This window comes from Colius striatus, chromosome 10, assembly GCF_028858725.1.
Source record: "Colius striatus isolate bColStr4 chromosome 10, bColStr4.1.hap1, whole genome shotgun sequence".
NCBI classification, from domain to species: Eukaryota; Metazoa; Chordata; class Aves; order Coliiformes; family Coliidae; genus Colius; species Colius striatus.
The window spans coordinates 10,832,459-10,846,554 of record NC_084768.1 but is presented as its reverse complement, the minus strand read 5'-3'; the positions used below and the strand labels follow the sequence as shown (position 1 = coordinate 10,846,554).

The window sequence follows — 14,096 nt, the reverse complement described above, 5'->3', positions numbered from 1 at the left end:
ATGTTTCATACACATCTACACGTGTGCTTTTACGTGCAAGAAATGCTGATGGTGTGAGGTAAGCCAATGAAGTGATGTGGTTAGTGAGGAAAAGTGGTCACTACCAACAGAGTGACCCTAGCAGGAATTGAACTTCTGGGCAGATTCTGCCATCCATCATCTTTGGAATTGTATTACAAGTGACAGCTGAACTGCCATAGACAAATGTGTGCTTGAGGCTGAACTTTCAAATCCCCAAATATTTAGACATGGAAAACACGAGGTCGAAGCGCATTTCTCTGTTGGATACTGTGTGTTACAGGATACTTCAGTGACCTGCTTACTCGGCATTTCTAGGGAGCTGTAATTCCAGTCCTGAGAATGATGCCAAGTTTGCATTCAGCGATGAATCTACTCTAAGTGGATGCTGTTATTGTGAGTACATTGCCTGGACTCAGTCAGAGGAAAAAAGGTTAAAACAATCCTTCCTCTTTTGTACTCTCTCCCCAACTCCATGCTGGTGTAAAAGGTCCTGCTACAATAATAAAAGCAAGTTTGGCTGAGGGATTCTCTTTAGGGGATGTATGACCAACTAGGATATTTTCCTCTGTCCTTTACAGCTAAAGATATGGTTCCTAAGATTTTAAAAGCATTTTTTCCAATAGAAAGAATCTAGTGCAGGTGACAAACCATGTGTTTCCAACCTTAAAACAAGGTGGAGTGAAACATGTTGGTCTATTAAAATGCATTGGATTGGGAGTCGTTTCATCTTTAGATGGTGTTACAGAGATATTTGAAATCTGAGGTTTTCTGTGTACTGTGTTTAACTATATGACCCTTGTTGCTCTTGTCTCAGAGAGACAGCAAATTTTTAATGGAATTTTTTTGGTCTCTGAAGCTGTCTTTTATTTGCATTGTCTGCTCTGGGAAACTGAGGAACATGATAGTCGAAGAAGTTAACTCTGATCCTAGGGTTGACAGGACATTTGTGAAAGAAATTCACTACCATAGGCCCATGGGTACTATTGCCTGGTCTCTGGTGTGTAAAACTTCTGAATTTATCCTATTTTTCAGTCCTTACTCTTACAATTCCTGTTGTATGTCCATCTCTATAATGACATTTTCATTTATGATATCCCTCAAATTAATTTTATGGATTCAAGAAAAAATATATACAAAGTAATTTGGGCCAAAAAAAACCCCCTGTAATTTATTAAAATGCAGTCACATATCTAAATTTCATTCCAGGTTAAAATCTTTGTAACAGGGCTTTTTTTCGTTCTGCAAAAGTTACTTATTACAGAAATGTTACCCATAGCACACCATAGCAATCCAGTGCATATTTTGTTACAAGTCTTGTTTCTGTTTAATAACTATTATTCATTCATTGGATTTGGTTTAGCCATCCAGTGACTTGAACTTGAAAAAAAAAAAAAACCTACTGAAAATTGCCCATATTGCCTTTATCTGCCTTGGATAAAACACTTCCTCTTGAGCCAGTATATAAAAAAAGTTACCCCACTAAAATCTAGAGGGCTGGGGTTTCTTATTGTGATCAGATATGTAAGCTAACTTTATTTCTGTGTGTATGTTGCTTCTTATTTCTAAACATGAAAATAAACAAAAAAAAAATGGCCTTTATATCATCTTTTTGGGTGGCTTCTATTGATCCCCCAAACTATACTGTTCAAGTTCTGTCTCTTAGGTTATCAGCCTGCAGGTCACTGGCTACATTTACAACCTAGGTAGTCCCCTTAGCAGTAGCACTGAACTGATAACAAGAGTTGCCAGAAGGCTCTGCAGTCTGTTCATGATGATGAACATAAATAATTGAAACTGAAGACTGCTTGTGTGTGTAGCTGCTTATCTTGGTGTTCACAGCCACGTAGCAGATCACCTGTGGCTGCCAGTCTGTGGGTGTCCTAAGACGGTGGGTGGTGAACAATGCACAACTGATGTCTCCTTGATCAGACCACCACACTACAACATCACTTTTCACCTTCATATCACACAGGCTGCCATTCACTTCCCCAAGTTGATTTGTCAAGGTCTGGTTATTGAATTGAGTGCTTGGAGATGGCCACTTGCTATGCAATCTGGTTTTGTGTGTGTTTTTATCACAAAGCTGTGGCAAGAGGTGTTCTGTGGCCTAGAGCTTCAAAAGCTGAAGGGGAAAGCTCTGGAAAGGAAAGGACAAAGCAGGGCAAACTTCAATTTCTCTCAGCACAAACAAAAAATGCCACAAGGCATCTGGAAATATCTAAAGAGAAACAAGTTACTGAATGTTTTTCGCTAAAGACCTTTGTTTTCAGGGAAGCTTGAGACCCCCATACACTATGGTAGCCTTTCAGAAACCATTCCTGCTAATAAATACCACATGGTGATCACAGCTATTTCGGCACTGCTCATGAATAATTAAATACATGTACAGTAATGGAAGGAGGTTAATTTACTGACTGGACAATACCTCAGAGATTCTCATTATACTTGGAGCAGGAGGTTGAACTCAGAAACCTCCTGAGGACTCTTCCAATTTGAATTGTCTTATGAACCTATTTAAAAGGTAGTCAGTGAGATAACAGTTGTGAGAGTTCCTCTGCCCCTAATATACAGCAGCTGTCAGTTAAAGCTGTATCCTTAATGGTAATGGGTGCTGATGGCAAGATGACGTGATGTCCTATGGTAATACCAACAAAATGAAGTCTGCTAACATGAGAAGGCCAATCTGCTTCTCACTAAGCTGTTTTATGTAGCATGTTCTGTTTATGTGTCTTTGGATGTCAGCTGGAGCAAGAAGAATATATTTTGTCAATTTTCTTTCTTTTTACAGGAGGAAAATGAAACTATTCCTGATTTTAGTTCTCATGTAGTGAACAGCTTCATCCACGAAGACAGAGAGAAATAGAGCATATTTTTGTTGTCTTTTTGTAAAACAAAGCCTTTTGGTTTTTCATTGGTGATGTCATTTCAAAGCTGACTTTTTAAAAATTAAGAAGTAAAAGTTATTTAAAATGTTTAGATTAAATAAAATGAATCATGAGGTAGAGTGAAACTTCACTGTAGGGCTAAATTTTGCTTTGGGTTTGCTTGCTGAAATAGATGGATTGTTCTGCCTTGGCTCCCTGGTTTGCTTTGTAGATGAACAGTTTGGATAAGGAGGGCTCAGCTCACAAGTCAAAGCTCAGTAGCATTTATCAATCCAGCTTATCTTTATAAACAGGCCATCTTCCAAGTGGTGATTTTATAAGAGGGGAATGTTAGGGATTTGCTGTATGTGAATGTTTCCATGTGTGCCAAATGTCAAAGGCAGGGGGAATAACACAAGGGAGCCAGCAAAATACACAGGGCCTCTTCCTCTTGTGTGTTTTACATCAGCATGACTTAGCTCATCTAATCCTGCCTTATGTTGATGTTGGGGGCTGAGAGTTGTATTCACAGACACCAAAGCCTGAGCCAAAGCAGGGAGAGAGAAGAGTGAGCTGCAGTGCCAGCGGAGAAATCGCTGTGGGTGTGAGACAAGGAGCATGAGCTTCCTTGGGAAGCGTGCCCTATTCTGGATGCTTCACAAGACAGAGATGTCAATATAAGCTTCAAAACACAGGCACTGCCAAACCCTGGGGAAATCCCTCCTCTGCCACGTGTGGGGCTTTCTGGGATTCACGTAGCTGCTCGTGTGCACTGGAGCTTCTGTCACCGAAACCTCTGGACTCCAAGCCCGGACTCCACTCACCAGGTTATTGCTTCATTCATGGTAAGAACATCTGATCCATGCCACCCAGATTTACTGCCCCCCAAATTAAAACCATTTGCCCTAGTAATGAGGGGGGAATGGCTTGAGTGGTCCTAATCCATGTCAGAGTTTGAAAGGTTTAGAGGTATATAGGGATAATACTGAGCAGCCGAAGAAAAGGCATTAACTTGATTAAAAAGCCCACAGATATGCTGGATTTATGTCATTGAGGACTTACAGCCATCTTATCAGAGTTTTATTCTATTAAAGGCTGAATTCAAGTAAGAATCCTAGTAGTTCAAGAAGAAATCCAATCAGTCAAACACAAATCTGTTATAATGAGATACACTGATAACCCCAGCTTGTGGGACTACAGTTTATTTTCAACAGCAGTAAGGCACCCATAAATCTATCTATTGACTTTGTTCCAATAAAAGTACCTTCAATTAGCAGTGCATGAAGTCTCTTTTCCATATTTTTTTTTTCTTTCACCTTCTCAAGCAGGGAGCTGTTGCTCTCCCTTGCATAATCCTCAAAAAGAAGCTTCTCTGCCTGGGGCAAAGACCAGCCACCAGATCCCAAGAGCTTTGTTGAACCAAATGTTGGGCTGCTGAGTTGAACCAATAATCCATTTTGGACTCATTTAAAGAGAGCAGATTCATGTTCAGCTGTGCCAAAAAAAATGCACAGGCCACTGGAAATAACAACCTATTTTTAAGGTTCTATATGCATCACCTATTGCCTTTAACTGCTTTATCCTCTTTATGCTATAGCCTGGCTTCCCACTTCATGCTGTAGTCACTACCCACTCACCTGTGTTGACTGTCTATACACAGTCATAGAATCATAGAATGGTAAAGGTTGGAAGGGACCTTTAGAGATCATCTAGTCCAACCCCCCTGCAGAAGCAGGGTCATCTAGATCAGGTCACATAGGAACATGTCCAGGCGGGTCTTGAAGACCTCCAAGGAAGGAGACTCCACAATCCCTCTGGGCAGCCTGTGCCAGGGCTCCCTCACTCTCATGGTGAAATAGTTTTTTCTTATGTTTAAGTGGCACTTTTTGTGTTCCAGCTTCATCCCATTACCCCTTGTCCTGTTACTATCTACTATAGAAAAGAGGGATGTCCCAACTTCCTGACACCCACCCTTTAGATATTTATAAATGTTAATAAGATCACCCCTCAGTCTCCTCTTCTCCAGACTAAACAGCCCCAGTTCCTGTAGCCTTTCCTCATATGAAAGATGTTCCAGTCCCTTGATCATCTTGGTGGCCCTGCGCTGGACTCTCTCCAGCACTTCCCTGTCCCTCTTGAGCTGAGGAGCCCAGAACTGGACACAGGACTCCAGATGAGGCCTCACCAGGGCAGAGTAGAGGGGGAGAAGAACCTCCCTTGACCTGCTGCCCACACCGTTCTTGGTGCATCCCAGAATGCCATTGGCCTTCTTGGCCACGAGGGCACATTGCTGGCTCATATTTAGTTTATTATCAGGACTCCCAGGTCTCTGCAGAGCTGCTCTCCAGCAGTTTGACCCCCAGCCTGTACTGGTGCAGGGGGTTGTTCCTTCCCAGATGCAGGACTCTGCACTTGTCCTTGTTGAACCTCATGAGGTTCCTCTCTGCCCAACTCTCAAGCAGGTCGAGATCCCGCTGAATGGCAGCACAGCCTCTGGGGAATCAGCCAGTGCTCCCAGTTTGGTGTCATCAGGGAACTTGCTGAGGGTACGAGGGTCATCATTCATGTACTTTAGGCACATCATTCATGCTAAGGGTCATCACTCATGTACTTTAGAAGCTTACAGCTCTTCAGTTTATCTTGTGAGCTGCATTTTCTAGGGCAGCCACATGGCATAGCCATTCTTCTTGGCTCTATAAGTGAAGTCAGCCATCCCTGAAAGGTGTGATATTTGCTGTATTTTAAAATGGTGCCTAACATGCTTCAGGATTATCTGGTAAGCAAAGTATTCGAAATCTCTGAAATCGAGATGCAGAAAGGAAGAGGAGGGGGAGAAAGCCTCATAAAACAGACCTAGGGAGACTACTGCAGAGTGCCTCTCCTGTTTTGCTTCCTTAATTAATAAGATCAGTTCGTAATAGAACCAGATTCAGACTTGGAGCCTTGAATAGCTGATGAAGATCTCCATGGCTTAAAGATGTGATTGCTTCCTCCTGCAACCAGCCAGCTGGTAGCTCCAGTTCGGGCCTGCCTGTAGCTGCCACAGATGGGCTTTCCTGCTGGTCGCAGGAAGCTTTGCCTTCTGTATGCCAGGGAACACTCCAAGGTAAGTATGACTGCTTTTCCCTCCACATCGTGGGAACTCTTCCCTCTGATGCTGGAAAGAGGCTATCCTGTCATTTCTCAACTATATCTGTAGTCCTCTGAAAATATCTCTCTGCTAGCTATTTAGAGTTGTTGGTAATCTTGACCTTCCATCATTGTTATTGCTGTTTCTGCCATAAAGCTCTGAGTCTTTTTCCTGGTATCTGCAGGAAAAGATAATCCCACTGCTGGAGGGCCTGAGTGAAACCCCGAGTCCTGTACATTGTACATCTTCTATGGACATTGCTGAAGACAAAACTTAGGTGAGTACTTCCAATGTGTGCAGAAGTTCCACAGTATAATTTATACATATAGACAGCTCACCTTGAAGAAGAATGTTTGTAAGTGATCTTGGGTTTTCTTTCTTTATTTTCTGGTGGATATTGTTGCCTTATTTTTTTCCTAAAAGTATCCCCAAAGAAATTACTTTCATTACCTCCTCTATCTAGTAAACAGTTGTTATTTTACAAAATGCAATTTGAAGAGTTTGTCATGGTTGAAATGTGACAGAATGAATTCCTTCTTGGAAAATGGCAACTTTTAGTTGTCTGCCAGTTCTTCTTGAAATCAAAGGACAAATTTAGAGAGAATTAGTGATGGCAGCCATAATGAGAAACTGATCATCTGGCTTGACCAGTTGTAGATCAGAAAAATGCAATCTTTACTATCAAGGAAGTATTACATCTCTGGTGTCCTGTGAGAAACCGAAGAAGATGGAGATGATTGAAGTCTGGGATTTAGCTGTGCTTGCAAGAAAAGTGCCTCATTAAGAAATTCTGACAACCTCCCTCCTGACACGTGAAGTCACACTGTTGTGGCACTACAGAATTTAATGAGGAAGTTTGTTCTAATTATAGTGGAGAAAGAAATTGGATATTGGAGATGGAGCTCTCTGAAGTGTTGCAACTAAACTGTAAAGCAGACTTCAGTTAAACAAGTGTGTTATTCACATTAGTCTTGATCTTCCACTCAGATCAGCATGCACAGACCTCCTTCTCCTCCCCACATCAGGCTGCAGAAGCATTCCTGCATCACTTGGAAATGGTGCTGGTTTAAATCAAACAGTTTGCCCCCTTCTCAATGCTAGTACTTGCAGTAATGTTCAGCTCAAGTTTCAATATTGCTCCTTTGGCTGAGGAGATTTTCAAACTTTTAAGAATTAGTTTTTAAAGAACAAGCTTTAGATAGTAATTGTAATTTCTTTAACTACTTGTATTGATGTCTGACTTATATTAACTGTTTAATGGAAGTGGTCCAGCCACAAAAACTGTGTTATTTACTAGGTCTGGGATGGTCTGTCTTAGGCAGAATCATAGAATGACAGGGGTTGGAAGGGACCTTTAGAGATCATCTAGTCAAAATACTATTTCTCATTTTAGCCACTGTACTTCTGTGTGAGCTCAGGCATGGACCCAAAACAGCCAGAAAGACACGAGTAGTCCCTTAAAATCCCCATCAGATGTTTTGCTGGATCAGTATCTTAGAGGACAGAGTATTAAATGCCTTTTCAATTTGACAGCAGAGTGTTGGTTACACACAGAGAAGTGATTTGGCTGGCAGTTTGGGAGGTAAGCTCTCATTAAGCTGTGGGCTTTGAGAAGACTCCTTGATAAGCGTTTCTGCAGCAACTGTCAGTGCTAATTTTATAAGTGTGCTCCAGCTCTTTTTAAGATCATCTTGGTGATGCAGCACAGATTAAATGTGCAGCTCCAATGTGTTGTTATGAGATGCCTTTTAAAATTCTACCGACAGCCTCTAGTGTAGGAACTTCACCATCTGCTGCAATCTGAAAGGATAAGAAGGAAAATCTATAGCTGGTGCAAATCCAGACAAATCATGCTGAAGAGGAGGAGTTTGTCCCATAGCTGCTAAATCACAGACTAGACAAATGTTTTAGTAAAGGTGTCAGTCTCAGTTTGGGAAATGCTTTGGGTTATCATATAGAATTATTTTTGTATGTGGATGGCAGCACAGTGAATCAGGTGGTGTTTCTCCATAGGGGATAACTGCATCACAGCTTTAAGACAGCAGATTCTATGTGAATAAATCCTAGTGGTGGCTAAAAGTCTTATTAGGCCAGCATCTTTCAGGGGGAAATGAATGACACTGAAAATCAAAAGGCTATCAATGAAAACAGTAACTTTCTGCCATTGCCCAGAGTATAGCCAGGTTGAGTTCATTGCATCCTTATAGCTGCCACAGAAAAAGTGACTCCCGAGGAAGGATTTGGAAGAACACAACAGCAGTGGCCTTATAAGGAAGTCTGCTCCTGTTGTCATGGGGTGAGGTCAGCAGGTTGAGCCCCAAAGCAAGGTAAGAATAGGAGAAGATATCACAGTGCTGAAGATGAGGACAGGATGTTTCCCGAGGAAAAGAGGTGGAGAGAGATTCAGTGGACAGAATGACATAGTTAAAATAAGGAGAAAGAAGAATGACTTCAAAACTGTTTTTTTTCATTGATGGCATAAGTGTTGAACAGAGCAGAATGTGAAGGGTGATGTTATAACATACAGGATGGGCTTGATGGGAATGACAGTGTTTGGATAGGAGAACAAGGCAGGAAATTATAATGTAGGTCATCAGCAGCTATGTCAAAGGTGAAATGAAATAATTTCAAATGCAAGCTTCTGGCTTTCTGAATGTTGCACCTATTTTCTTTTTCATTCTAGATTCCAGTTTTTTTCTGTTTAAGGGGAGAAAAGGAAAATAATCTGTTGAGAGATTTGCAGTCTGGAAGCACAAAGGCCATTGAAGTGAATAGCTACACATTGTTTCTCCTGACTGATATGAGACCAGGCACATTGTTCGCGCCAGACAGGATTTGCCTGTGTTCTCCTTTAGTGATTTCAATTCACTTTTATGGAGTTACACCACCTGAATTATGGGCACAGAACTGGTTGCTCAAAACTCCATTTTCCAGCACACAGCAGTTGAGGTTCAAGTTCTTCTCCTTAATTATTGATGGTAGTGGTAAGTCTTTAATTCCTGCAGCCAGATATTTGAGAGCAGAACTAAGTACTCATCAAAGACCAGCATCACATACAATGGCAGCCACCTTCTTGTGTGCTCTGGTCCCTGGCAGTGATGATGGGAAGCAGAGTTGTGTCTCTCTCCCAGGTGCTAGTTCTGTATAAGAATTGGTGCAACCTGTGCTGAAACTGTCAATCTTGCCTTTTCTGCACTTTCTGTGGATATAAGAAGCTGCTTTGTTCAGTGGTGTTCAATAGGTGGGTCAGCAGTGTACAGTATAGCAGACAGTCTTAAGATTTCTGTTCCATTTTGTGCTTGCCAGACACTTTCCATCCCTACTTCTCTCCTAACAAGCTAAGCCTACAATCTCAAAACCATTCCATGAAATTCCTCTCCCTATTTGGTGCTAGGCTTCTGCAAAACAGCCATGTGTTGCTACCTAGCATTAATATTAAGCTGTCAAGTGGTGATGAAGTAAGCAGCTATTTGACTGTTTCACACTGTCAAGCAACAAGGTATCAAGCCAACAGCTAGCCTTTGTTGGGTGCAGCACTTCGATTGCAGCCATCTCCTGCTTCCAACTGTAAATATTAATGGTATAAGATAGACCTTTATTGGCTACACAATCCTTGCCTTAGCACACTACGTGACACTGTTGTGTTACTTAGCTAATTATATTCCTTGATGAAAATTTTGAGCGTGTTTTTATCCTACTGCCTTTTTCTTCTAGTAGGAGGTTGATTAGAGACAACAAACATCATTATGTTTTAGCTTCAGGAAAGAGTTTGGAAGAGATGCATACAGGAAAAGTGTAGATGGAAAAAAGAAGTCTATAAACTTCTGTGTCAATAGTTGCTTCTTGAAATCCTGTTTTAATCTTGATTTAGCCATTTGATTTGTTGGTGAAGTCATATATTTTGGTGTGGCTTTCTTTTTAGTGTACTTCCATCTTGTTGATAAGAACATATGAGTATGTGTATACCTATGAACCTTACCTCTGTCCTCAGGAATTCTTGGATCAAGTACTACATACCTAATATAGTATCTAGTATTGTAGTAACATTGCTGGCATTCAACAGGTTTGCATCTAAATGAGATCTGGATGAAGCCACCTCTAATAATTGCTTTTTGGATATCTGCTGAAGATGTAAGTGGTTTATGAAGTCTTTCTATGCTGTTGCCAGCACAGGACATGAGAAAAACTGTCTCAAAGAATGCCTTAGACATTTCTCTTACCTTTCTACTCCACGCTTTTACCTTACTGCCACCTAAAGATAACTAACAGAAAATACATTGCACTTCACATCAGATTTACTCTAACATGCCAGGATGTGATGGCAGCCTTGTCAATGTCTTCTAAGAAGGTTTCCTACACCTTCAGCAGATTTTCTTGAAGATATTAACACTAGTTTGCAAGATACATTTGTTATGCTGAGCTAGCATGTCAATACTATCAAGAATCTATAGAACTATCATTGTCTAAATAAAGCAGTGGTGGGAATTGAGTACCATACTTCCCATCCAGCCATCTGAATAGATGTGGCTAGATTTTCTGAAATGCTTGGCCTGAAGTGCCAAAACACTGTTCCTGCTCTTGCAAAACGAAACAAAACAAAACAAACAAAAAAAAGGAAAGTAGAGGATGATTTTCGCATTTCTGTTACCTTTCCTCTGTGCTAAGCCTGCTGCATCATTTGAAGATGGAAAAGATAGGTAAAAGAGGAAAGAAAATTAAGCCTCATGAACCACATGGAAAAAAAAAGATGTAAAATTGAGTATCTGAACAACGCAGGCATGGAGTTCATGAATGTGTTCTAAATGAGCAGTGACTGAAGTAAACGTCTATGTGATGTCAATGTGAGTCTACAGGGAAAACATCAGAAGGTGAGAGAAAGGAAAACAATGCCATTGCAACATAAAGGATGGTGTACAGACAAAATGTGTTAGTCTGAATACTAAATGTGTTATGTGAATACTGTTCTTGAGCTGATTCCTATACTGCAGTGTTATGCTGTCATATGTCATTTGGGCTCCCTTTTCTGCTTATATTTCCCATGCACATTAAATATTCAACTGCTTTTCACTGATGCATGCAGTAATGCTGGCCTTGTGAGGAGCTTTCTTGTCTTTCCCTGCTAAGACACATCAGATAACCCTATTGTCTTTGCATCCTAATGTTTTTGTACCTTATGTTATGACACATATTAAATGTGTTTCTTGCAATATCCTTTTAGAAGTTCTAGTTAAATCCTGTGCTTTGAATACAGACTAATAGAAAATAGCAAAGAGCATTAAGGGGCTGTTCTGCTCTGAAAAACAACCATAAAAATGGCATTGTGACATTTCCAATGACTTCCAGAGCAGAGCTGCTCATTTTACAAATCTAAAGATGTTTCTTCTTACCCTACATTTGACCTGGCACGGGAATAAAGCTGGGCTCTCCCTGGCTCCTACCATCAACGGTAATGATTCTGCCATGATGGGTGAGCTACAACAATGCAAATGACATGAAAACAAATAAATTCCATCTTTTTTCCCCACTCAGTTATGCTGACTCTGCTGGGCTAATAAAAATGGTAAAATTCTTCAGTCAATGAAATAATATTTCAATAACCTAGCATCAGCTGTAATAAGTTTACCCGTGCTGTAAAGTTGACATGATGAGGGTTTTCTCAAAGTAAGGTACCACGGAGAATAAATCAGAAGTACCAGGGAATACCCTTTATGCTTCCAGCAGCAGCCTTACAGAATGTAGGTTATATAGACAAGACCACTTATTTCCTTCCTGCAGTCTGCTCCCTGGCTAGATCTTAAGAGCATCTGGAAAACTGACAGGTGAGAGTGGGTTTCTGCTCACTGATAATTCTCCTAACCCACGTCTTGGGAAGGAAAACCAGTTGTAAAGTGTCATGGGTTGTCTACGCTGACCATGATTGCTGGAGGTGGAGGGCATCAGTTTTAAACAGGGGTTCAGTCTTGTATCTTTCAGTCCTTTAAGTACCACTGGCTTCAGCATGAATTTAGAGCATATAAATGAGTGGTTTTAAATAGGAGTTAACGAGGCAGGACGGGGAACTTCAGAAAAATGGTTAAATTTTGAAAATATTGTACTGTACATATTAGCTTTTCTCAAGAGGCTGCAAGAGCACTGCAGAAATCAAAAGCCCCAGCAGCTACAAATGTGCTGACTTACTAAGACATCAGTCTGACACTCCCCAGTGATTTGACTCAGTTTTGTTGCCTGAAGTCACGGGTTGTTCAGACATACCATATGAGGAGAACCTGATGCTAACCTCCATGTATGGTGAGACCCTGTGTTCACTCTCTGGAGGTTATATCAGCTGAGATAAGTTTTCAGTGGTCCAGGGCACCCACAGGTCCTAAGAAGTGCTGTGGTGGAGTAGTAAGTGACTAGATGTCTGAAAAATCAGGATGTATTTCATAGTTTCAGTTGACTTAACTCAGCTTTACTTCATCCTTTTACCACATTCTTGAGGCTGGCAGCTGAATTTTATTGTCTACATTGATCATTCCAGCTTAGACTAATAAGAAAAATTATTATATTGTCTTAAAATATTTCTATTTGAATGTGAATAATATTATTTAAAAAATCTGTGATGGGGGTTTTTTTTGCTCTTCTATGACTCTTAAAGTCTTCTTTAAGCTCAGGGGGGCTAGGAGCTTATCTGCTTTCATGGAGGCTGAAATCTGTGTGTGCTGGAGCATCAATAGCAGTCATCAAGGGCAGAATCATTTGTTCATATTGAAGGTGTTGACAATATTGCAAGCTTACCTTCACAAATGAACAGGCTCTGAAGTATGGGAGTGTGGGAAAGAGAATAAATTCAGGACAAGAACAAATCTATACACGTGACAAAGAGAACAAAGTTCTTCCACCAAATTTGTTACCTTACAAGTGTGTAAATTTCTTCTTTGGGATTTTTTTTGGTTGGGTTTTTATTATTTTGCATTTGAAGAAGCAGAATGCTATTGCTGCCCTTGCAGCATTATGTGAGAAGTTTTCTGCTGCCAAGACGATGTGAAAGAAGGTCCAATAATATCCTAAAGCTCTTCTAAATTGTTTTGCAGCCTCAAGATATAAACAGAAAAGAGTACTGGCTCAGAGTAGGTGTAGAGTGAAAACTAACCTGCGTGGTGTTTGCCATGATATATTGCTGTATAAGTTTTGAAAACAGAGTGTTTATGTTTCTGTATGTAATGGCAAGATTGAGGTATACAAGAGCAAGACAAAAATGTAAATCCACAGTGAGACTGGGGGGAAAATAGTGTCATGGTTACATTCCTGATGTCTGTGTCTTTTAGCCAAATGATAATTATGCATTAATAGCCTCGTAAGTATGAATACGTAAATAGCCATGGAATGCATTATTCATGAATCACCAGGCATTAATTATTGTAATTAAGTATCATTTGCTACGTTCATATTTCTAACCCTTGCAGTTAATGAATACATTAGCTAATTGCTGTAGAGCAGATGCAATCAAAATTCTGTGTGTCTGTGCTATGGAAGCCTGAGAGAGTTTTGTTGAATTTAGATTCAATATTGAACATATCTTACATACTTATCAGTGTATTTTTAATGATATGAAATGTGAATCGTAACCTCCAGTGCATGATGCTTGTCCTTGCACCCACGAGGATGGCACGGTACTAGCTGAAGGAGGATATGAAAGCAACAATGGTGCCTGTGAGAGCACACAGCAGGAGCTACCTCAAACAGAACTTTAATTCTGGGACATGAAATCTGCCACTACTTTCAAGTTTCATGTATATTCACGTGTACAATAGGAGAGGATGTGCTCTGTGAGGAAGTGCTGTCCCAAAGGTGCAGCTGATGATAATGTTCAAGAAACAATTTCAAAGTAGAGACTGAGCTGTTTGCCAGTCGGTGCAGGAACGTGGCTGCCTTTTGCAGAGCACAGCACTATCAGGATGTGTTCCTGATAAAGGGGCCTCAGGGCACTCTTCAAACACAAAGCAAAATGAACAACCAAACTCTGCTTTTATTTTTTCCTACCTAGAGATCTATTTCAGGTAATAGATCATCTTCCTTATGAGGAAAGGGTGTGAGAATGG

The 14,096-nt window shown here is 40.6% G+C and overlaps 1 protein-coding gene across 1 annotated transcript in view; it reads right to left on the bottom strand.

Annotated features, from left to right (window-relative positions):
- Positions 1-14,096, bottom strand: part of CRB1 (crumbs cell polarity complex component 1) — a 109,648-nt gene that overhangs the window by 3,119 nt on the left and 92,433 nt on the right. Inside the window, exon 14 of the mRNA XM_062003957.1 lies at positions 11,403-11,487. Coding sequence (XP_061859941.1) covers positions 11,403-11,487 — 85 coding nt within the window. The remainder of the gene's footprint in view (positions 1-11,402; positions 11,488-14,096) is intronic.